This window comes from Mandrillus leucophaeus, unplaced genomic scaffold (genome assembly GCF_000951045.1).
Source record: "Mandrillus leucophaeus isolate KB7577 unplaced genomic scaffold, Mleu.le_1.0 Scaffold504, whole genome shotgun sequence".
Classification (NCBI taxonomy): Eukaryota; Metazoa; Chordata; class Mammalia; order Primates; family Cercopithecidae; genus Mandrillus; species Mandrillus leucophaeus.
The window spans coordinates 1,645,592-1,669,317 of NW_012105410.1; the positions used below are offsets into that span (position 1 = coordinate 1,645,592).

Genomic DNA, 23,726 nt, shown 5'->3' on the forward strand with positions numbered 1-23,726 from the left:
CGGCATGGGACATCCTCCATGGCTGTGTCACAGGTGCCCCCAGGACTGTTCCTGTTGCCCCACCCAGCTGGCTCTAAGTCCTTGACCCATTTCCCATTACCAAACCCTAGCACAGGGATGTCCAATCTTTTAGTTTCTCTGGGCCACATTGGAAGAATTGTCTTGGGCCACATATTAACACTAACAATAGCTGATGAACTAAAAAGAAAAAAGCAAAAAAATCTCCTAATGGGCCGGGCGCGGTGGCTCATGCCTGTAATCCCAGCACTTTGGGAGGCCGAGGCAGGCAGAGCACGAGGTCGGGAGATCGAGACCATCCTGGCTAACACGGTGAAACGCCGTCTCTACTAAAAATACAAAAAATTAGCCGGGCGAGGTGGCGGGCGCCTGTAGTCCCAGCTACTCAGGAGGCTGAGGCAGGAGAATGGCGTGAACCCGGGAGGCAGAGCTTGCAGTGAGCCGAGATCGTGCCATTGCACTCCAGCCTGGGAGACAGAGTGAGACTCCGTCTCAAAAAAAAAAAAAAAAAAATCTTACAATGTTTTCAGAAAGTTTATGAATTTGTGTTAGGCCCCATTCAAAGCCGTCCTGGGCCACATGCGGCCCGTGGGCCGGGTTGGAAGCTTGCCCTAGGAATCTTAGATGGAGACGGAGGCTCCATCTCACCTGGGTGTGGCACCCACTCCTGTGGCTCCTTTCCTCTCCACACTGGCCAAGCAGGAACTGAATGCTTTGGAGGCTCCCTGGCGTCCTTGGCATAAGGCCCAGGTGCCCACTATGTGTTGGTGCCCGGCCTTTGCACATGCTGTCCCTCTCTGTGGAACACATTCCCTGGCCCGCACATCTTCCTCACCCCCATTCACCTCCCGGGCTCCACACAGTGCACTTCCTCAGGTGCTGCGCTGACCAGCGTGGTAGCTGCTGCCCACATGGCTTATGGAGCCCTTGAAATATTCGAGTTCCAATCAAGATGTGTAAGATACACTCCAGATTTCAAGGCAAAAGCAAAAACAGCTCATTCACAATTTTTATACTGATTTTATAGTGAAATGAAAATATTTTGGATAGACTGGGTTAAAAAATGTATTAAAATTAAGTTTATCTGCTTCTTTTTACTTTTCGAAATGTGATTGTCAGAAAATTTAAAGTCACATATGTGGCTCACACTATTTCTGTGGGACAGCCCTGCCTCTAGCTAGGGGCTTTGGTAAGAACCAGATGAGCTGAAGGATCTCCTCTGGGCCCTGCTTCCCCGGCTGCTGAGGTGCAGGAACTGCGAGGGGAGGGCAGCCTGCCGTGGTGCCCAACACAGGGCAGGGCTGGACAGGTACAAGTGGAACAGGCGGATAAGCTGGGAAGGGCACAGAGAAAAAGAGCTCCTCGTGACAGCACTTTCCCACCTTTTATTATTCAACACATGGAAGGGGATGGAGACACAAGGATAGGGCAACGGCAAGTTTCAATAAATAAGAGAAACAGGACGGACAGGCAGTGGGGCCCATGCCTGCACGGCCCCACATAAATAACCAGGTTGCTGAGCCAGAGTGGAGGTCAGGGCTGGGCCTGGCAGCCGCCTGCACTGCCCAGAAGCACTGGCACCACAGGGACGCAGAAACCACTGAGGCCCAAGGTGCGCTCCAGCCCCACCAACACTCTTCTCCCTAAAGCTCCTGAGATCTTGGGGCCGGCTGGGCAGGCTAGGGCTCTGTATCACAGTCCTGCCGGGATCAAGTCTGTTTTTTTCGGTTTCATTAAAAAAAGCTGGGGGAGGGGCAGGCACATGCATTAAGCCCCTTCTGTAGCAGAGCCATGGATGGACAGCCCCGTTGGGGTCTAGAAGGCAGAGGCCCTGGAAGCAGCAAAAACGGGGCTGGATAAAGCTACTAATAGGAGGGATGGTAGAGCCCAGCTCCCCAGCCCCCCACAACCCAGCCCAGAACCCGCAAAGAGCTGAAGAGGCCCTGGGTACTGAGAACGTCTCTCCCTACTTCACAGTCAGAAAAGTGGACCCAGCGATGGCCACAGACGTGCCCAAGATTAGAACCCAGGGATTCATTCTCCTAGCCCAGGACTTTCTGTTGCCCCTTCCCTTTATAGACCTGCTGGAAGAGGAGGGGGAGGCACATCTGCTCTAGGGCCCTGTACAGAGGCAAGGGTGTGGCTAATTACCAAGGAATGGGGCCAGGGGTGATGGGCACGGGCCCCTCCCCGCTGCCAAGCCCAGCCCTCTGATGATACAGAGAATCCCGTGGGCTCCTAGGATCCAGCCAGGGCAAGCACGGGGGTCGGGGCATCCTGCAGGGGAGCAACCTGGCAGCAGGGCCGGGGCGGGGCTCAGTGTGCTCCTGTACACAGTGCCCGCCGCCACCTGCCTCCTCACTGGGGCGGACACTCCCACCTCCAGGCCTTGGTCTTTGCTGTCTTGTCTGCTGGGCCATTGCTTCTCGGTCCTCACAGTCCCAGCTGCAGCTCCACCTCCTCCAGGAAGCCTTCGGAACCTCCCAGGGCAGGGCCGCAGTGTCCTCAGACTAGACCGCCCCTCAGATGACCAGGTTGCTCTCACTTAGGCGGACCACGTAGCGGTTCTCCTGGTGGACAGGGGTGAGGGGTCAGAGCTGAGTCAGGGGCTGGCTTCTGGCTCCAGGAAAGCGGCCCCTGCCTAGGGCCCACCGCACTTCCACCCCTACCCCGTCTTTGGTCAGGGTTGGCCCAGGTGCCGACAGATACCTTTCTCCTTGGCCCTCACCTCGGTCTTGTTCTCTGCTGGGGGCTTCAGCCACTTAGTATGGCTTCCACCACCTCCTAGCAGTGCCTGCTGCTCAGCGGGGAGGCCAGGTTGTGGGGAGTCAGGGAGATCACCCACCGAGGGCCCAGCCTCCGTGATGGTCTTCACCTCAGACACCATTGAACTTGTCCGTTGCTCAGGAATTCGAGCCACGCGGAACCTGTGAGGAGAGTGGGGCAATCATCCCCGTTAGCAGGGATCCCCAGGCACAGAGAAGGCAGCACATGCCCGGGGTCACACAGCAAGTTCATGGTCCAAAGCCTGAGCCTGGAGGCCCGGGTGCCATGGGGGCCAAGATGCTGCCCTAGGGACACAAGGGTTCCATGTGAGACACAGCGTAACTAGGAAGACCTGATCTCTCTGGCCACCCCCACTGCCCAGAGAGGCCCAATAAGGGCAGGGCTCCCAATGAGCAGGGTGCTCAGGGCCCAAGCTGGGGCCCTGCCTCCCCCTCCAGGCCTCCAGGCTGTCACGTCTTTACCTGCCCCTGCTGTGTCTGTGCCCACCTCACCTGCCCACAGATAAGATGGTGATCTCGCCCTGGCGCCCTGCCTTGGCCCCGGCCTTGGGAACCCTGGTCGGGTTAGGCAGAAAGCTGGGAGCAGAAGTAGTGGCAGCTACAGCCTCAGGGGACAGCAGCACCTCAGGCCACTTCTTCTGGCTACAACGGGAACAGCAGGGGCCAGAGAGCGAGGCCAGGCCCTGCACGGTGTGGAGGTGGTGGCGGTGCGGGCAGATGTGCGGCACGTTCAGGGGCGCTGGCGGCAGCCTGCAGGGGGCACAGGCAGAAGTGGCCATAGGCCAGGCCAGGCCAGGGGCAGGAGACCCCAGCAGGCAGTGGAGGGAACAGGGTGACTCGAGGAGGGAGACCCAAGTGGGAGATCCCCAGGAGGCAGGCTGGTTAATGGGGTTTTGGCCTCGTCATCTCCCACCAGCCCACTCACTTGGACACAGGCCTGTGGCTCGTCTGCACCAGCTGTTTGCTGTGGTACTCTTTCAGCAGCTCCTCCAGGGCCGCAGCATTCTCTGTGGGCAGCTGCAGTCAGACCCTCGCTCTGGCCAGATGGGACACGCCTCCCACCCCTTGCCTCAGCAGAGAACCCCCCACCTACCCTCCACACCACCGCACCCAGCCTGGGCTGTGCACCTTTTCTCCCACTTCATCAGGCAATTACAGGAGGCAGAGGTGTGCACTCCTGGGTCAGAGAGCACCAGGCGGCTCGAGGCACCCTGGCAGGGAAGGCAGAGCAGGGAGGTACTCTGCCCACCACGGCTGCCTCACAGGCTTCTGGAGGAAACCCTCTTCTCCTGGGCACTGGGATGGGGTCAGACCTTCTCCTCACCTTTCTTCTCTGTGATCAGGCGCACCAGGACCCCAATGGTGTCCTCATTGACATCCTCAGTCCGGTAGGCAGGGTTGATTCCTGGGGAAGACAAGGGCCCTGATCCTCGGGAAGAGGGGGAAGTCACGCTCCTGAGCTAAACCACGTCTGCCAGCAGAGGGCACCCCTGGCCTTCTTAAGGGCCATAAGCATGTGCGTTTAGGTGACAAGTCTCCCAGAGCCCTGCAAATGTGGGATCCAGGCTCAGAGAAGCCCATATCACGTTCACGACTCAACGCCGCTGCTTCCTGCACCAAGAGCCCGGGTGCATACAGGCTTCAGGGCCACGAGAACTCCAGTCATTGACTTGGGCAGGGGAGGGGGCAGTGCATCAGCATCTACTGGGTCTGCACTGTCTCCTCAGCCTCAGGGAGCTGTGGGCTGCCACCCTACCCGGAACTCCCCAAATCTACAGCAAACTGCCATTCCATGGCCTCTCTACCGTGCCTGTGTAACAATTTAAATGAGGGCCCCTAGTCAGCTTTGGGCCCAAATCTCAAGAGTGTGAGAATGGGCCACGGTGATCAACCCTGCGCCCAGCAGCAAACAGAGCTCCTGGGACTTGCACACAGGCAGCATCCAGCAGTTAAAGGAAGTCTCTAGGAAAACAAGCGCAGTCCCAGGCAAAATGGCCCTGAGTCACCACGTTCCCTCCTGCCGGCCTAATGATCCTGTCCCCTTCCTGCCCCTGCCAGACTTCAGTGTCAGGACTTAGAAGGGGCTCTGGCTCCCATGCCAGCCCCAGACAGCCCAGCGTGCTAGCAAGGGAGATGCCATTTCACTCATGATGTGGCCACAGGATCCCATGGGCCCAGGGGAGGGTGTGTGCACGTGGGCCCCTGCCCTGCAGGGGAGTGGTGGTGTGGGGAAGAAGGAAAGGGGCCTGGGGCCCTGGGGGTGAAGGTGGTAGCACATGCCTGTCCCTCTGGTTCCAGGCCTTGTAACTCAAACGACAGCCTGGAACCGAAACCCAAGCCCCTCGCGGTGCCTGCCCAGAACAGAACAGCTGCCCTACTAGCCCTCCTGACACAGGGCACTCCCCCTACTGCAGGCCAGAGGTCAGAGGTCACCTTGAGTAACTCCAAGGCCATCTGACCCTGGAACCATACACACAACTGTGGCCTCTAAAGAGTCCAGATCCCCACATCTGGGCAAGGCTTCACCCAGGGTGGGATCCCACTGAAGCCGCTTGACCAGCTGTGCCGCCTCTGCTCTGCCCCCATGGCCACACCTCTGTCCCCTCACCTTTCCTCCCATGTTGTCAGTCTGCAGCTGTCACCTCCCAGGCCTCTCCCTCTCAGACCCCAGAAGCCAGGCAAGGTTCTGCTGGCAGCCCTCAAGTGGAGTTGGGGCTGGGCTCATGCCCCCGTCCTCCCCACCTGGACCCCAGCCGGGCCTCACCACTGCCTCCACCTCCAGGGCCGGGCCCGACCTCCTTGTGCGCCGTGCAGTGGTAGCCCTTCCGCTTGAGGAGGTTGCACACCAGGATGCCCAACAGCCCCATGAGGCAGAAGACAGGCACGATGGCGATGACCGCGTACTGGGCGGCTGTCTCCTCTGGGCCACCTGCCCGGGTGCCATTCCCAGGCTGCCGTGTCTCACCACCGCTGCTGGCCCCTGCTGCCACCTCCACGCCACGTCGGGCCCGCCGACCCCACTCTGAGCATCACAGACGATGGAGGCAGGACAGAGGCAGTGACACAAACACAGAGAGACAGGGGCCCAGGGCCTGAGTCAGAGGGGGCTGCAGGAGAGCCAATGCACCCAGGGCAGCCCACTCCCCGCCATGCTGGGGATGCAAAGGTCAACCCGCTGCCCTCCTGTTTTCCTTTCTGGCCATCGAAGCATTGTCCTGAACAAGACCTCCTCAAGACGCTCAGACACCCAGCCCCACCCTCCCCTCACGCTCGGGTCAGGGAGTGAAGAGACGGCACACAGGGCACGTGCCTCAGCACAGGGAGATGGGATCTGCCTCCCTGTGGCCTGGCCATGAATCCAGTGCCTCAGGGGTGACGGACTCAGCAGCGGGAGGAGGTGCATGTGTGTACCTGAGTGTGTGCGTGAGCTCACTCATCTGCATGGGTTTTTTTAGGCAGGGTCTCACTCTGTTGCCCACGCTGGAGTGCAGTGGTGTGATCACAGCTCACTGCAGCATGGAAATCACGGACTCAAGCAAACCTCCCACCTCAGGCTCCCAAGTAGCACCACCACGCCCGGCTAATTTTTTATTTTTATTTTTTGCAGACAGGGTCTCACTGTGTTGCCCAAGCTGGTCTCAAAGTGATCCTCCTGCCTTGGCCTTCCAAAGTGCTGAGATTACAGGCATTAGCCACTGCACTTGGCTGGCATGAATCTCTGAGGAGATGGGGACAGGGTACAGGGGACAGGTCAGCATGTGAGTCCCCAGCCCCCAGCTGTGGCTGCCACCTGCAGGATGCTCTCTGCCACTTGGAAGCATGGTGGACAGAAACAGCCAGGGGAGCGGCTGACTGTGCCCTGCTGGAGACCCTTTGGCTACACGCCCTGCCCTGGGCTGGAAGAAGGACCCCACTGCCCCCACATGAACACTGCAGAGGCTGCTGGGCTCCAGCTCACTGGCCCCCTCCCGCACATACGCCTGCACCAGTCCTAGCACCAGTCTGCCACTCACCATCACAGCCGTGAATACCCAGAGGTGCCCAGGAACACGGTTGACATGGAACACGGGGAACCCCCCAAGGCCCAAACCACCTGCGAGGAGGGAAGATACCACTGAGGCCCAGAAGTTTCCCCAAACACTATCCTTAGGAGAGGCTGGATGCCTTCCTTCCAGGCACCCTCATTGGTCCTGCCCCATCCCATTTCACAGATGGGAAAACTGAGGCCTGCTCAGGATACAATAAGGCTGGGACCCCAGGATCCAGAGTCCTGGTCACCCAGCCAGGAGCCCTCCCCGCACTCCCTTTGGCTTACCCAGGCCAGCAGTCTCCACAGAGTGTATCTTGAGTTGCCGTGCCCACCTGGGCCTCCAGCCTCCTCTGAAGGCTGCAGCGGGCATGGGGCTGACATGGGCTGGAGCCCCATGCAGCTGAGAAGGTGCCTGGGGGGCAGGGCCTGCATAATGTGCCCTGACCTGGGTTCTGTGGGAGGTAAAGGGTGAGAGCACGGCCAGGAGTCAAGTCTGAGGATCCCTGGGGGGCCAGGCACAAGACTCTGCCCCCAGCCCTCAGGGCCCTCCCAGGACAGGTAGGAGGGCAGGGCAATGCTCACCAGGTCAGGCTCCTCTCCAGGTGGGCACTGCCAAAGGGTTGTTGATGTCAGGGTGGCCAGAGGCCAGGGCAGCAGCTGGAAGAACAGTAGGCATTGAAAGAGGCAGAAAGTGCTGGGTGTGGGGTCTCTGGGGTCATCTATCCCCCACTTATTTCCTGAAAGCCCAGTGGTGAGGACCACTGACTACTCCACCCGGGCTTCAGGGACACACTCTTCTAACCTCAATCCCTCACACTGAGGAAAACCTGTCCTGTCCCAGACCTGCTGCATGGCCAGTACCTGGGGATGGAGAGAGCCACATCTGGCTCTGGAAAGTGCTGGAAACCCCAGATAAGGCCACATCAGGATCTCAAGCCCTTCCAGCTAACCAGAACAATGAGGAGGAAATGCTTCCGAATCCTCTCTCATATTCTGTCCCCCTTCCTCCCGCCTTGGGTCCATCCGTGCCCCCATCACAGCTGGGCATATCATTAACCAGCCTCATTTATCATCCCTGGAGCCAAGTCTGCAGGTGGCGCTTCCTATTCTGCGCCCTCCCTTCAGCGAAAGTCTCCAGGACCAAATCCTCCTCTGCCACCTCCCCTCGACGCGAGGCCACCCCATTCACATCCACACACCCAAACAGGGAGACACATCCCAAAGGAAAGCTCAATCTTCTCAGTGTGTGTCCCCAGCCCATTTCACTAGGAGTTCCCTCTGTTTCCCATTGTTAGGAATGAACTGTCTCTCCTGAATCCCTCCTGGAGGAGACCTCAGTCCCCCAATTTGGCCTAGGCTGGATGGGGCCACCATCAGCTGCCCTGGAGATGGAACAGGGATTTCCTCAGACCCCAGAGCGGCTCCCAGCACCTGCTAAGGCTGGAAGGCCTCCTGTTGTAAGGAGCAACCCTTAGCAAGGCCCAAGGCCAAGTCTCGCCCTCCCTGAGCTTCTAGCGTCACAGCAGAAAGATGGGCCCCAGAGCAGACCCCAAGATGCTGTAAGTCTGTAATGCAGACTCGCCAGAAGCTCCAGGCAGCTGGCCTGATCCTATGATCCTGGGACCTGGAATCTGGGACCCCCCAGACCAATACAGATCTTGAACCCCAGCATCTGAGGTGCTATGGCTCTCAGGGTCCAAATCCCAGCCCTCTTTTGCCCAGTTTCCTCTTGGTGCCCAGCCTACCCTCCGGGCTGGGCTCTGTTCTCATGCCTGCGTGCCAACGGGCATCTTGCCCTCAGCCATGCCTGCCTTGCCCATAAATGCCAGCAGGCCCTTCCTTCTCCATCTCCCTGACAAGCCTGGGTGGGCCCAGAGGTGCTTCCTAGGGTCCGACTGCCTCAGAGTCTTCAAGAGCTGAGTAACTGAGCCCTGCCCGGCATGGGGTTCCCGGAGAATGTCTGCACCCTCTTGTTGGAGGGCTGCAGGGCAGACGTGCGACTTTTCTCCTTCCCAGGGACCATCCCCAACTCACCATAAGGAAGCAGGACAGGGGCTGGCACAGCAGACTTGGCTTCATCCTGAGGCCCCTGGTGGTCGCTGGCCTAGGGCAGATGGAGAGGAGGCTCGGCCGAGCGGCAGGGACAGGCAGGCGGCTGCTGTCCCCTCAGCACCACTTCCAGGATAACAGGACTCATGGGGAGCGGGCAAGGTGCTGCTGGGCAGGCAGAGCCCAGGGCTGCCGGCTCCACACCCCAAGCCCCCAAGAGGGGGCTGCCCTGCCTGGGAGCCGGCCTCACAGGGCAGCACAGGCGGGAAGGCAGGAGGAAGGCTCTGCAGGCTGGGAGACTTCCCAGAGGAGGAAGGGCTTCCTTCCCCTTCCTTAAACTGCCAGGTGCCCCGAGGCATCAGGAGGGGAAGGAAGTGCGTGTGGCGGCCTGTGTCCCTGATGACAGGGTTGCAACCAACACCCAACACCCCAGCCCGCCTCCACACTCCAGCCCAGTGCTCCAGGCTCAGGCTCCCGCCGCCTCCTCCTCACAGGTCTGTAAGCATGCCCGGCCTCTGCCTTCACTCCTGCAGCTTCTGGTCCAAGGAAGGCCTTTTCCTTTACCCTTCAAAGCCCAATGCGAAGGCCTCTCTTTCCAGAAGCTTCTCTAGAAGCTTTCCCCAAAGTGGGTCTGGTTCCCACAGCTCCCCACCCCATCTAGGTTCTGGTCCTTCCACATGGCCACTGTCCATACCTCTTCCAGGGAGGCTGACTCCTCCCTTGAGGCTGGGACATGTCAGGCCACAGCTCTGCCCCGGGCAGACCTATGGGGCTGGGGTGGTCATGGCAGCCAGTGCTCTGTCTTTGTCATCTCTCCAGCACCTAATGCGTGTGGGCACTGGAGAAATCGGTATGAACGAGACAGACAAGGTCCCTGTCTGCAAGGAGCTCCAGCCCAGGGGAGACCTAACTGCAAACAGAGAGGTGTCCCCGCCAGTTGGTGGTAAGTGCCAAGAAACAAAATAGAGTGGGAGTGCAGTGCGTGATACTTCAGAGAAATATCCATGGTGGCGCCACAGCCCACCGGTCTGAGACTGAGGCCCCCAGGTGATGGTGGCCTGCTCTGGAGAAGCCTTCAGCCAGTGGAGGAGGTGGACACAGCAGGACAAAGGACTCACATCAGACAGCAGAAGGTATGGTGGCAGAGCAAGGAAGTCCGCTGTGTACTCCCTGGAGGCCTGGCTTCAGGGACACCAGGCTGAGAGAAGCTGTTCTCCTCAGGTCACACGCAGCCTCTTAAGCCCAGGGGCAGCCTGGGAACCCAGCCACTGGCTCAGGGCTGCCGCAGGCTGAGGCCCCCCGCTGTGACTCCAAGCCCAGTGAGGTGAGAAAAGCGCCTCCTGTGGTAGGTCCCAGGTCACTCAGAGCCCTCTCCCTGCAGGCAGCCCGGCCTTCCCGCCTAGAATAGCAGCCCAGGAAACCGATCTGTCTACCCACCCTCCCTCTTGGCAGACCTCAGAGGGGCCCAGGGTTTGAGTTACACTCAGGGGAGGGAGTGGGCAGCGGTCACATCATCTCGGGACTCTCCAGGTCACTGGCAACCACTCTGGGTCCCAGGCCAGCTCAGGGGAAAGCCAGGGACAGGAGAAGGTAGGGCTACAGTATAGGGTGGAGGCCACACTTCGCAGTCAACACCCAACAAATGACACCCCCAGGCCATGTGGGGAGGGCCCCCTGTCCTTCCTCGAATTTGGTCACAAGTCTTCCTTCCAGTTTCTGCCCCGAAGTGTCCTGTCCCCTTGCCAGGGCCCAGCTTCCACCTCGAGCCTGTCTCCCCATGGCCCCTCCCCTGTCCTTTGAGGGATCTAACCCACAGACCTGACCATGAGCCCCGAGTCCTCAGGCTTCACTTCCCCACTAGGCCTGACTGTGTATGACAGAGTCCGATGGTAGGGGAGGAGGGGTGGCAGGCTGTGGTGGGCATGGTAGCTCACGCCTGTAATCCTAGCACTTTGGGAGGCGGAGGCAGGTGGATCACGAGGTCAGGAGTTCAAGACCAGCCTGGCCAAGATGCTGAAACTCCGTCTCTTGTAAAAATACAAAAATTAGCCGGGTGTGGTGGTGTATGCCTGTAATCCCAGCTAGTCAGGAGGCTGAGGTAGAGGAATCGCTTGAACCTGGGAGGCGGAGGTTGCAGTGAGCTGAGATCGCACCACTGCACTCCAGCCTGGGCGACAGAGCGAGACTCCGTCTCAAAAAAAAATAAAAATAAAAAAGACAAAGCCAGGGGCAACCCGATAGCCCAGCCCCCGGCTCTAGCAGCCCTCCATGTCCCCAAGGTAGGCCCAGAGGGCTGATGCGGGGGTGAAAAGAGGCCAAACAACCACAGCAGAGAGCCCTATAACCACCCCGACCCCGGGTGGCACCTGCTAGCCCACAGGGAGCAGCTTTGCAGCTGCTTATCTGCAGACAGATGCAGAGCTGTGTGATCTAGAACCTTCCAGGAGGAAAGCAGAGTCCAAAGGCCCAGACTCAAAGCCAGCAAGGGCCCACTCCAGCACACGCACAGACACTGCCACCTAGGGCCTTGCGCCTTCTAATTATGCACCTTCTCATTACCCCAAATCAGCACTTACTCCAGTCTGGCTGCCCGGCCCCCACACTCAGCCCAGACTGAGCCCCCGCTGGACTTGCCCAGTCAGGTAGAAAGGCCTGGTGCACACACATGTCCACACCTGCTGCTCAGCACCCCTACCCCCTGCCCCATGAGGCCTCCACTATCTAAATCAGCCCTGGAACCGTGACCAAAAAAACAGTTCAGATGGAAGCCCCTTTGGCTGCGAGGGGATTTGCGAAGGCCCCATATCCACCTCTGCCTCACCCTGAAGGCTGGGCAGTCAGTGAGGCCCCAGAGCCTCTGATGCCTGACAGAGGAGAGCCACACCCAGCCACAGTGGATGGGGAACAGGGGCCCCAGGGAGTAGCAGAGAAGGAACTTAGCTTAGAGGCCACTCCTCCCATGTCTCCTAGCCTAGGGCCCAGTCTCCACTGCCACCAACTCCCTGTGGGACCTTGACATCACTGAGTCTCAGTTTCCTCATCCACAAGATGGGGATGTTCATCTGGCTGGCAAGGCTGTCACGAAGTTTTTGGGGGATTTCTGTTTTGTTTTGTTTTTCTGAGACAGTGTCTCACTCTGCTGTCCAGGATGGACTGCAGTAGCACAATCACAGCCCACTGCAACTTTGAACTTTTAAGTGATCCTCCTGCTTCAGCCTCCTGAGTAACTGGGACTGCAGGCATGCCCCACCATGCCTGGTTGAATTTTTAAATTTATTTTTTGTAGAGACAGGGTCTCATTACGTTGCCCTGGCTAGTCTCCAACTCTTGGGCTCAAGCGATCCTCTGGCCTTGGCCTCCCAAAGTGCTGGGATTCCAGGTGCGAGCTGCTATGCCCAGCCAGTCATGGGGTTTAAAGGAGGTAATGAAGCTAAAGTAGGTCATGGGATTTCCATCTCCACAGCCCTTCTCCTCTGCCCTGCTGGCAGAGGGCTGTGATTAAGTATTTGTTTGCTTACTTGTTTATTCCTTGCTCCCCCACCAGACAGCGGTGAGGCCAGGGACGTCTGTTTTATTTGCCACAAAACTCCACACCCAGCCCCATGTCTGAAGCAGGAGGCCTCCAAACAGGCTCACGAGGCGGGGAGGGTTTCCTCAGACTCAGCCCTCCAAAAAAATGCCCGAAAAATGAGAACCAGAAATTCCCTGGAGAAAAGCCAACTAGCAAAGGCCATGGCCAGGGCCCCAAGCTGAGGGCCCCAGACCGTGATTGAGGCCATAGGCGGTGGAGCCCCAGTGAGGTGCAGCCCCGGAGGCCTCAGAGAAAGAGGAAGCTGTGCCACCAGGCCAGGCCACAGGCAGCTTCCCCTTTCCCAGAACTGAAGCTCGCTGGGGTCACCTGGGCCCTGCCACGCCACTCCCCTTCCCCTAGGCGGGGCCCTCCCCTTCCCTACAGTCCCTAAGCTCTCCCAGGGCCTGCGCCCATTGCTCCTGCCCCGTCACCCTGTCTCTGACCTCCAGGTCAGTCCCGCCCTGCAGCCTCGGTGCCCTGACAGCTAGTTCTGGCCCTGGCCCTGGGCCAGCTCCCACCACCCTCACGATGCTGTCCTGACGCACCGACACCAACCTCCCCCACCCACACACCTGCCATGCTGAGTGCTTTCCACCCTCACACACACTGCACCTGCTTTCTGCTCTCCCCTCATCGCTTGGCCAGCACCCACTTTTCCTTAGAGCTCAGCTCAAAGTCACCTCCCCCTCAGCATTCATGGTGCCATGCAGATCCCATTACCCAGCCCCTTCCCCACCACGAGCTGCCTGCTCCATGCCCAGTGCTGACTCGGGCGGGTATGGGCTGATTTGGGGGAGAAGGCAGAAAAGGCGCTCTTGGTAGAGAGCCCAGCTATGCCGAGCTAGAAGGGCCAGTGAGCAGGCTGAGGGGGAAGGAGCCCAGAGGCTGGGGTGGGTCAGAAGCCAGATCTGAACCCCTGGGTTAACTTGGGGATACAAAGTGTGGGGTGCAGTCCTGCTCTGCTCTGTCCTGCACTGGCTCTGTGGCCCGCCTGCAGAGGGCTGTGGTGAGGCTGAAAGGAGAGAATCACATTAAGTACTCAGCACAGGCCTGGCACAGAGTAAGCACTCCCCACACTTCACTGTGACTCAGTTTCCCTACGTGTGGAATGTGGAGGAGAAGGGCACACAACTTTTTTTTCCGTTCAGTGCCTGGCGCAGAGTCTGGTACACAGGTGGTGCTGGGTTCGCCCTGGTGGGAATCTGGAGGGCGGGAGGGTGGAGGAGACGGTAGGAGTCTGGAGGAGTCTGGGAAGGTTGGTGGGCAGTGCTCAGGTCACACCAAGGCTCAGCTGCCTGCCAAAAAGCCTGTACTTCCCCATAGGGCCTATGGGAGCCTGGAAGGGTTAAGCAGGGGAGGGAGAAGAATGAACAGTTTGGTCTCAGCAGGCTCCTCGGGCTGCCTGCCAAGAGAGGCTACACTGGGGGAGATGGAGGTGGGGGCCAGCGCCCACCTGGAGCAGGGCAGGTGGGGAGGCAGCTACTCTGCTTCCCAGATAGTGGCTCCTGAGCCTGTGGACCTCCCTCTGGCCTTCAGAGGCTAGGGTTGCCTGGAAACACAGCTGGACACAGGCCTCCCTTGGCGGTGGCCGCACCCAAGGCAGGAAGACAAAGGCCACCCATCAACAGAGAAATCCAGGTTAGCAAGGAGCCCAGTGGTTCCCTGGCAACTGAGGCTGAAGTAGGGCAGTGACCACACTGGGTGGCTTTCCCTCCTCCACACTCACGGGGAAAGGAACAGACCCCAGCCCTGTGCAGGCCAGGCCCTCGTCCTGGGTTGCTGCCTTTACTTGCAGAAGAAGTGAGCGTTCCTGTTTCATAGCTGGGCAAACTGAGGTCAGGGGATGTCACTGGCGGGGGTCACGGAGCCAGTAAGAGATGAAGCAGGAATGGAGCCCAGGACTGTCTCTTTTCTGCCTCCTTTCACCCTGCAACTTAGCCCAGGACCTGGCACATCCTTTCACCCTGCAACTTAGCCCAGGACCTAACACATAGTAAACGTCCTTGCAGTGTTTGCCAACCTGATGGTGGAGGCCAGCAAGCTAGTAGCACCCAGTAGGCGGCTCAACTGAGGGTCTGTTACTAAGGACCCAGGAGGGCCCCAGGAGAAGGTGCTGTCTGCACCGCCATCCCATGGGGCCTTTAGGAGTTGCCTGCATCTATACTCCTTTGCATATTGTTCTAGTCTGTGCCAGCTCGGGCAGGAAAGGGAGCTGGGAACTGAAAGAGACAGGAAGACCAGGGAAGTCTGGGAATTCCCAGAGCGGGGAAGAAGAGGTCCCAGGGTGGAGCCCCAGCTCACTAGGGCTGCTGCTGGGATCCCAGAGATGTGCGGAGGCTGGCTCAGGGCCACTCAGTGAGAAGGGCACTCCACTCCCGCCCCTTCCCACAGGCCTGGGCAGCCATGAGCTCCCAGGTCACCACACTGGGGTATGCACCCCTCAAATCCTAGACCCCTAATCCTGTACCACCTCGTGGCCAGGCAGCAGCTGCTCCCCAGCCCACCCTCAGCCACACCCCTAGAAGCTGGGCATGGTTCCGCACCTCAGACCTCCTGGCTGCCACCGGGCCTGGGCTTCAGTGGCTCAGGTGGATGGGGTGGGGCTGAGGCTAAGGGGGCTAAATTGGCCCCTTGAGGCCAAGAAAAGGGCTGAGGTGGCCACACCTGGCCCACCCAGCTCCTCCCAGACTGGGTATGGTACAGGTGCAGTCCTCGCCCCACTTCCTGGGTCGAGTCTGGGGCTGGAGGAGGGATGTCTGAGCCCAGACAGTTATCTCTGGCAGAGAGGGGGCTCCCTAACCCTCCTCACTGAGCACTACTGCCTGTCCCCTTCCCACTGTAAGCAGGGTCTCACCCCTTAAAGACAGTGTTCCATGCTTCACATGGAAGAAACTGAGGCTCAGAGAGGCCAGGTGGTAGCCTGTAACAACTTCATCTTGAAGGAGATGAGGTTTACCTACCCTGGAGTAGGGGCAACTGGCAGGCGGCCCTTGCCTGTGCCACCCAGGCCTGGCATCTCCACTGCTTCTGGTCCACCATCGACCTGTCAGCACCACGGACAGCCGTGTTGCCCACCCTGGCCCAGAGACAGAATAGCAACGGGTCTGGGGGTGCTGAAGGACACCTCACTGCAATCCAGCTCATGCTCTGCTACATCCTCCAAGAAGCCACCTTTGCCACCTGCCCCGGCCATAAATCTGATCCCGAGTCCCTAATGTGCTCAGCATGGGCCCTGCCCCCAATCACCCTGACCTGGAAGACCTGGGCGGAGGCTTTGGGAGGGACTTGGGGGAGACCACAGCCCTGGTCTGCCCCATTCTCCAACTCTCCCCAGACTTGGGGTGCTGCGGAAAGAGGCCTCCCCCACCCCTCCAGGGCCATCCCAGGTCAGGTCCTACCCAGTGGAGCTATGCTGAGGACTGGGGTCAGTGCATGTGCAGTGATGGGGCAGGGAAGAGACAAGGTTGGGCCCTGGAGCAGCCTACCAAGGTTCAGACTCTGGCTCTGTCACTTCGTGGATCTGTAGCCTTGGGCAGGTTACTTACCCTCCCTGAGTTTCAGGGTCTTCCTCTGCAAACAGGGGTGCTAATCCCTGCCTTATGGGACACTGAGGGCTCTCAACACAGCCCCACTAGGACCAGAGGAACCCAAGCTCAGGACCAAGCAACAGCCAGCTGAGGTCACCCAGAGGCCTGGGTATGGCAAGAGTGCTTTGGGGAACTCCATGTAAATCCTGGCAGCATGAGTAGAGGGGCCTTGGCCTCTCTGGGAGGGCCCTGGGTGCCCATGTCCCAGCCTCTGTGCAGGCCTGCATCCATCTGCTCCCACACCAGCCAGGGCCACGGTCAGGAAGGTAAGGGGTAGTTCAGCAGTCAGGAACCCAGCCCCAACTTCCCAAGCCTGTTTCCCAGTTGCGCCAGTGCAGCTGACCTCATGGTGTGGTGGAGGACTCAGTGTTCACAGGCAACAGGGGCTCTTCTTACAATCAGGCCTTGGGCCAGGCATCCCCTCCTACAGGAAGCCTCCCCAGCCTCCCTGTCAAGGGGGCCCCCTCCCCTCTCCAGACTCCCCCACCCCCCACCCCCGCCATCAGTTTTCAGTCTCCCTTGACTCCTCTAGAAGGGTTGAGGCTCCTTGAGGGAGGGAGGGATTGGGTGCGTGCAGGAGGCCAGACACACAGCGCGCCGGTGGTGCGGGTGGCCAATGTCCTCCCCTCTCACTGTTCCTCCTCACAGGGCATGCACTGGGCTAAGCACAGGTCCCTCCTCTGGAAGCCCCCACTCCTCTCTCTACCTGCACACTCAGACCCTGCTTCTAACTGGCTGTAGAGGTCCCCGCTGTCTCCCTCTGTCTGTGACAACTAGCCAGGGCACTTGCTCACAGCCACATGGGCAGTTGATTTATAGAGCTCTCATCTTTCCCAGGATGGCCTAGGAAAGAACTCTGGTCTTCAAGGCCAGCAGACCTGGGTTTGGATCCCAGTGACACTGGGGCCTAGCAAGTGCCTCCCCTCTCTGGGCCTTGGTTTCCCTGCCTGTGCTTGGAGGGAATGATGACCCCCAGGAGTATAAGGCTGAGGATGTGACAGCCTCCTGGGCCGTAATCCCAGGGATGGGCAGAGTAGGGATGCAGCATTGGCTTCTGTCCTCTCTGCCACCCCAGCCCCACTCAGCAGCACCAAGCCTAGGCCCAGACAGACATGGGTTCAGCACACAGTGGGTGTTCTCTCTGTCCAGAGACCACATCCCTGCTCCCCCATCGATCCTGAGTGGGGAATGGCGCCAAACATGCCCTGCTGGGTGATCTCAGGCAAAACCCCTTCCTCTCTGGTCCTCGCTCCTGCTGACCTGGTAGAAGGGCCGGCCCCATAACAGAGGTAGTCAGGTGCCACCCAGCCAGACTAGGTACTGACCAGCCTGGCCCTTCTCAAGAAACTAATGTTAGAATTGTCAGACAAACCCTTTGACCCTCACCTCCTGCCTGGAGACCAGGCTGGGGGCTGGGCGGGATCTGGAGGGCCTGACTCCAACACGAGTGGCCGCATGACTCAGCCTACGGTTGCTCTCTGAGTCCAGGTTCCCCCATACCAACTTGGAAAGGAAAGGGCCCGGGTGAGTGCTATTGTGAGGAAATGCTGGGCCCAGGGCCTGGCGCACAGCAGGACCTGAGCAGGGACAGTTTCCTCTACTGACACAAGATGTCGAGGACCACGGCAAGCACTACACTTGCCCCCTACCCACAGGAGTGGCCGTGAGTCTCTGCCCCCAATCCCAGCACACATTCTGCCTCAGGTCATGGTGAGCACCAGAGACCTGGGTGCAAATCTCCCGGTGCCTCCCAGCACACAGGTGCCGGGATCCTAGGGCAGCTGCCTGTCCTCAGGAAGAGGCCTCGCCAGCACAGAGATGGCAGTGGGAGGGGGTGGGCTGCTGGCCACACTGGCCCCACCAAGCTGAGCATGCAGTGCCCACAGGTGCCCCAAACCTGTGCTCATTCCCCAGCAGTGAGGGAGGACACCTGGCCGGTGGCCCGCAACAATGCAGAGAGACTAATTTCGGGCCAGGAGGGCTTCCTGGGCGAGGCGGAGCTGGGGCTATACTCTGAATGGCCAAGAGGGTTCTAGAAAGAGGGAAGCTTTAAAAGCAAAGGCAAGGCAGACGAGGCATCTGGCAAGGAGAGGCAAGGGTGAAGATGTAAATCCTGAAAGACCTTGGAAGGAAAGGCCTCAATGCCAGATGAGGAGTTTGAACTATACTTTGTAGGCAAAAAGCAAGAGTTACTTTATGGAGGTCACTCTGGCAGTGTGTGGGAGAACCGATGTGGAAGCAGAGAAGCTGGAACCAGAGCCCGGGCAGGGATGGTAAGGCCGGAGCTGGAATATGAGGCAGGCGGACGTCGGAAGGTGTGTCTTGGGCCTACTTCCAGTGCTGGCCAACCTCCAGCCGCCAGGGAAAGTGTAGACACAGAATGGCGAACTCAGGACAGAAGGCAGGTACCGTGTCTGGAGGGTGAAGGTTCTGGGAGACCTTGGGTAAGTCCCTGAATTCTGAGAACCTCAGTCTCTCCTTCTGTGAAATGAGATTGCACCTGACCCTATGAGTAGCGGCAGGTGCTGACTGGCCCTCAATGTCTCCCCTTCTTGGCTAGACACAGGCCCCTCCCTCTAGCAGCTATCACACCAGTCCCAACTGTGGCCACAAGTGGAAACCCAGCCTGGCCCCACTGTCATCCCCAGAGGCCCAAGTTCCCAGAAAGGTTTGGCTTGGCTAGGGCACAGGCTGAGGCTGGGGGCCTCCTTCAAGGCTGGGATAAGGAGAAGTTAACCCTTCCCCTCTTGCTCCCCCTCCCAGGCCCTAAGCTATTTCCACCTCATTGCTGAGGATGGAAATAACTTGGGCTCAGCCCCTAGAGACCATGACAGCTATTTTCATCAGCCCCAAGCAGCACAGCTTCAGTCATTGCAGAGAGGACCGAGGGACAGACACCATGATCCCCAGTTCCAGTTCTTGGCCAAGTGGCAACAGTGGTCAGAGCCAAAAGGGGTCTCTGGGAAGAAGAGGGAGACCGAGGCCCAGAGACAGTAGAGATCAGCTCAAGGTCACTCCCTGTCTACTCCCCACCACAACATGCAGATGGATTTGGGGAAATGCCTCTAGAGCAACTGCAAAGAAGGGGAGGGGGCCTCTCAAGTATGATGAAGGTCACCTGGGACTCTCAATTTTCCCTGCTACCCCTAGGCTGTGCTGCTAACTCCATACACTCTTCAAAGCCATGGGGACACTCCCAAAGCCAGGTCCAGGCTCTAGAAGGCAGGGGACAGGTCTTTCTGATGATGTCCGGTTGGGAGTGAGGTCTGGGGAGGAATAGGAATACCATGTAACCCACCCATCCCCAGTGTTCCAGACATGTGTGTACACACACACATCATACTTAGAACTCACAATGGGACACCATGGCAAGGCCACGCCTATTAGCCCAAGTTTGAGAGACAGAAGCCCAGGAAAGCCATGAGCAGTTACTAGGAAGGTGGGTGATCCTCTCTCTCAGGTCTCTGGGGTCAGAAGACCTGAATTCCAGTCCTGGCACTGTCCTGACTCTGTACGACCTTGGCCAAGTCACTTTGCTTCTCTGATCCTCAGTTCCTTTCTCTGAAACATAGTCACTACATCTCAGAATCACTGAGAAGATTCAACAAGACAGAACATGAAGTGTTCAGAACAGTGTCTGACACTGTCCCCGACCCCTGTCCCCCATCCCTAGAATGCAATCAGCATTTTCCGAGGACAACAGCAGAAGACAGAACTTCCAGATCCTACAGCAAGTGCCGCCCACTCCCAGACTAGGGAGCCCAGCTTTCACCCCACCCTGCATGAACCCCACAGGCCCCATATGGGAGAAGGGGCCTCAGAAGGGTCTTGCCCAAATGGCGAAAGGGTTCATGCTCTCCAGCAGGAACTCAGCCTCCCAGACCAGAAACCACTCCTGGGGAACAAGTCTCCCCACTCTCCCCAACCCAAGGAACTGAAGAAAGGACACATAGACAGAGAAGTGAATGTCTATGGATTTGGGATCCATATTGTCTATCAATCCATTTCATGACAGAGGACCAGGAAGCCTTTGGGTGGGAGGCTAATGTTTTCTTGACCAGTTTTGGAGAAGGCTGAGCTTCCAACCCTATCCGTAGCCCCTGAGTGCAGACCCTGGGCCACTGTGTCCCCAAGAGAAGCCTGGCCCAACCCCCCAATTAAGTTTTTCTGCCTGATGGGAGAACACAGGCGGTTGACCCAAAAACAATAGAGGATCCCAAAGTGATGATTCACAGTCCATTCAAAGCCCAGCACCTCAGTGTGCAGATGGGGAGACTGAGGCCTGCGCGGGGATGCGGGGGGAGTCTGAGAGCAAGATTGTGCCTGGGTCCACTGAGAATACAGATTACACAGGGGCAGAACTTTGCCAGGTGTAGGGACTTCGATGCATGGGTGTGTGGGTGCAGGTAGGCGGGGACACGCTGAGACTACCACAGGGCCCCTTCCCTGCTGCCAGCTGGGCCACCCCACCAGATGTCGCCCATCCTCGGCTCTCTCCTTCAGCCAGGGCACGTCCCTCAGGGTCCATCTCCTCACTAAGCTGAACTCCTAAGGGGTGCCCTCGTGGGGACAGCCCTGGAGACCCTTGTCTCCTGGTTCCCCAACTTCCTCATCACCCCCCATCTGCTGGAAGGTGTCCTAGGTCCGGTCTCTCCTCCTCCTGCCTCTTACTCATCATCGCCCTAGGTGCAGACACACACACACACACACACACACACACACACACTGACACCACTTGACCCCACACGCACACCATGGCGCCAGCTAGCTTGGCTCATTCTCAGTCACTTGGTCTCCTCTCCCTCTATTTCACACTCACAGTAACGGGTGGCCCTGGCCCTGCGCCGGTCACGCCCCAGGCCACGCACTTCGTGACCCCAGTGACCCCGGGTCTCTCCCTTACAACACACGCACACACGCTGCCTGTCTCCCACACACAGAGCCCCTCTGTGTCGCCTGCTCGGCCCGGCGTCACCGCCCAGTGTTCCAGCCACACGTTCGCCCGGCCAGGCCGCCTCACGCGCCGTGTCACCCACAGTCACGGGCTGACACCGTCCAGACCCCCCCTCGGCCGCCCCGCGCCGCAGCCGCGCCGAGGCGCCGCCGTCCAGTCCGCACCCCAACCTGGTCTCCGTCCAAGTTTCCCGGGCCAGGGATCGCTCCGGGCCCCACTGGCCCCTCACACCGCAAGTTCCGCTGCTTCCCCGCGCGCCCCCCGACAGCCACGGCGCAGGGCCGGCCCAGAATCGCGGCCGGAGGACCTGCAGGTCCCGGGGCTCGGAGACTGGGGGGGGACCGGTGCGCGGAAGGCGCCGGGACAGGACGCGAGGCTGGGGGAGTGGGGGGGCGGCGCGCGGCAAGGCTGCAGCATCCGCCGCGCCCGCGAACTTCCTCAGAGACGCGGGGAGGCAGGGGGCGCCTCTAGGGTCAGTATCCCGCTGGCCCGGCCGCGGGGAGCGGACTCTGGATGGGGGCTCCGCGCGCCCTCCTTACCTGGCCGCGCCGCGGCAGCTCCAGCTCGGCTCCCCGTTCGACTCGGCGCCCCGGCCCGGCTCGGCTAGCGCCAGTGAAGCAGCGCACCCTGCGCGCCTTTTGAATGAATCGCCTGCCGGGCCGGGAAGGTGCGCAGCCCCGCCCCCTCACGTCACGGCCGCCGGCCCCGCCCCCGACGTCAGAACCCTGGCTGCGCCCCCGGCCCGACTCACCCTGAGCCGCGGAGGGTCTGGCAGCTCTGCCGCCGGGCGGCGCTGCTCTACGTCGCCCTCTCTCGCGCCCCTGGGAACTGCAGGGGGCTGCGCGGGACTGGGCGACTAGGCCCAGAGGGCCTCTTGAATCCGCCTCTTCAGGGCTCCGAACCAAGAAAGAAGGGGTTGTGCGAAGCAAGATAAGGAGACTGGAGACTGAGATACTCCTCTGGGTCCTCTTACCATTGCCAGTGTAACTAGAGCCACCTCTGCCCCTTTCTGGGCCTCATCTTCCTCCTGCCAGTTGGTGGCCAGGGAGAATAACCTCACTTTGCCTTGCTGAGGCGGCCCAGGCCCAACCCTGGAAACCCTCACCTAGTTGGTGAAAAGGCCTGGTGAAGGTGAGTCTATAAAGGAAACCCACACAGTGGGCTTCGGCACATCCTTCGGGCCTAGTGAAATCCTCTAGGAGGCGTTTCCTACCTTCACTCCCTCACTCCCTGCACCACTTCTCTCTGCCAGGGTGTTAGTTTCCCTCCAGCAGGACAGGTGACTCAGTGCCCCCTCCCTAGTACAGCCATCCCATCCTGCCAGTTTCCAACGCCAGTCATCATAAACTCCAGCCACTATTCACACTGTATTCCGACTCTGAATCGTGTCCCCTGGAGTTGTGCTACAGGGTGTGCCAGGATGGAGGGAGCAGCTCAGTGGCCTGTTCCCCCTCTCAGTACTATTCAGGGGATCTCAAGCGGCCCTCCTGGGACAGTAGGGCTGATGGGAGACTGAGACACCAGGGAGGGCCTAGTGCTGGGCCAGAGGCCTGGCTAGGGTCAGGATAATCACAGCCCATGACAGAGATGGAGAAAGGAAGGTAAATAAGTCTGCTGGGGATAGATAGCTGGGGGTGGGGTTCTAAACAATCATAGAATCTGAACCCAGGGGCTAGGAGACAGGAAAGGTCAGGTCCCCAGGGTCCAGGAGATTCCAGGAAGAGAACTGGACACCGCACGAGGAGGGGAGCCCGGGATGAGTTTCCATTCCCCTGGGTCATGCCCAGGTTGTGGGGGAAGGGCATAAGGAGCTGCAGGTTATTGATGTCAGGATCATGACATCAGCACCCTCATATGTCAGTGGAGACCTCCAGGGCTAGGGCAGGGATTCTTCCAGGGTCCCACATCCCAGCCTATGGAGAGCCAGAGCAGCCAGAATGCCCTCCACTCCTGGAAATGTTTTCTTTGTGAGGGGACCATCTATACCCCAGCTCTAAATTCTAGAGTTCAAATGGTGGCAATTTCAGGTGTCACTCAATAAACCAAATGGGGAAGGCCAGGTGTAGTGGTCACATCTGTAATCCCAGCACTTTGGGAGGCTGAGGTGGGAGGATCACTTAGCCCAGGAGTTCAAGACCAGCCTGGGCAACATGATGAAGCCCAGTCTCTACAAAAATATGTGGGAGAATCACCTGAGCCCAGGAAGTTGAAGCTGCAGTAAGCTGCGATTGTGCCACTGCACTCCAGCCTGGGTGACAGAGTGAGACCTTGTCTCAATCAATAAACTAAATGGGGAAATGCTTTTTGGTTAAGGAGCACTGGCTATTAATCAGACATCCTAGAGAGGGTCCAGGCCCCTCTCTACCACCAGCTCTCTGTGAGGTTTTGATCAAATCCACCCCCAACTCAGTTTCCTCATCTGAAAACTGGGGTGCCAGACATATTGCCTGAAGGTCATTTTAGTTCTCTGTGGGAGGGGGCTACCTGGCTGCCCTGGCAGCAGCTCCATAGGGTAGATCTCCTGGGGCCACAGCCCAAACACTTCTCGCCCCTGCAACCCCCAGGTTAGGAGGTAGCTTAATTATTATTTGCTGCTGGGTGGATGGGCCAGCTTCTCCTGCAGGCAGCTCTGACTCTGAAACCACTGTGACGTGAGCCCCTCCCTGAGAGTCTACCAGCATCTGGGTTGCTCCACAGTGAGTAGACACGGAAGGAGTTGTGGAAGCCACAG

The 23,726-nt window shown here is 59.1% G+C and overlaps 1 protein-coding gene across 2 annotated transcripts; it reads right to left on the bottom strand.

Annotated features, from left to right (window-relative positions):
• Window positions 1-537: 537 nt before the first annotated feature.
• On the bottom strand, window positions 538-21,774 carry RELT (RELT tumor necrosis factor receptor). 2 transcript variants are annotated; one of them, XM_011996214.1, is made up of 11 exons: window positions 21,535-21,774; window positions 8,869-8,938; window positions 7,417-7,491; window positions 7,120-7,286; window positions 6,818-6,897; window positions 5,569-5,826; window positions 4,129-4,209; window positions 3,730-3,811; window positions 3,297-3,554; window positions 2,747-2,945; window positions 538-2,588 (listed from the first exon to the last, which is right to left on the bottom strand). In XM_011996214.1, exons 2-11 carry the CDS (start codon window positions 8,911-8,913, stop codon window positions 2,541-2,543), a joined length of 1,293 nt encoding a protein of 430 aa, XP_011851604.1. In that variant the 5' UTR covers window positions 8,914-8,938; window positions 21,535-21,774; the 3' UTR covers window positions 538-2,540. The 2 variants fall into 2 exon arrangements, with proteins under 2 accessions (XP_011851604.1, XP_011851605.1); XM_011996215.1 differs by lacking the exon at window positions 21,535-21,774 and adding an exon at window positions 21,166-21,362.
• Between the last annotated feature and the right edge of the window lie 1,952 nt (window positions 21,775-23,726).

Excerpts from the sequence above, each read along its gene's own strand:
- RELT (XM_011996214.1), bottom strand. The coding sequence starts at position 8,913 with ATGAAGCCAAGTCTGCTGTGCCAGCCCCTGTCCTGCTTCCTTATG. Across the intron at positions 5,827-6,817 it reads GGGTATTCACGGCTGTGATG|AGTGGGGTCGGCGGGCCCGA; the intron begins GTGAGTGGCAGA and ends TGTGATGCTCAG. Across the intron at positions 4,210-5,568 it reads CCCTGGAGGTGGAGGCAGTG|GAATCAACCCTGCCTACCGG; the intron begins GTGAGGCCCGGC and ends TGTCTTCCCCAG.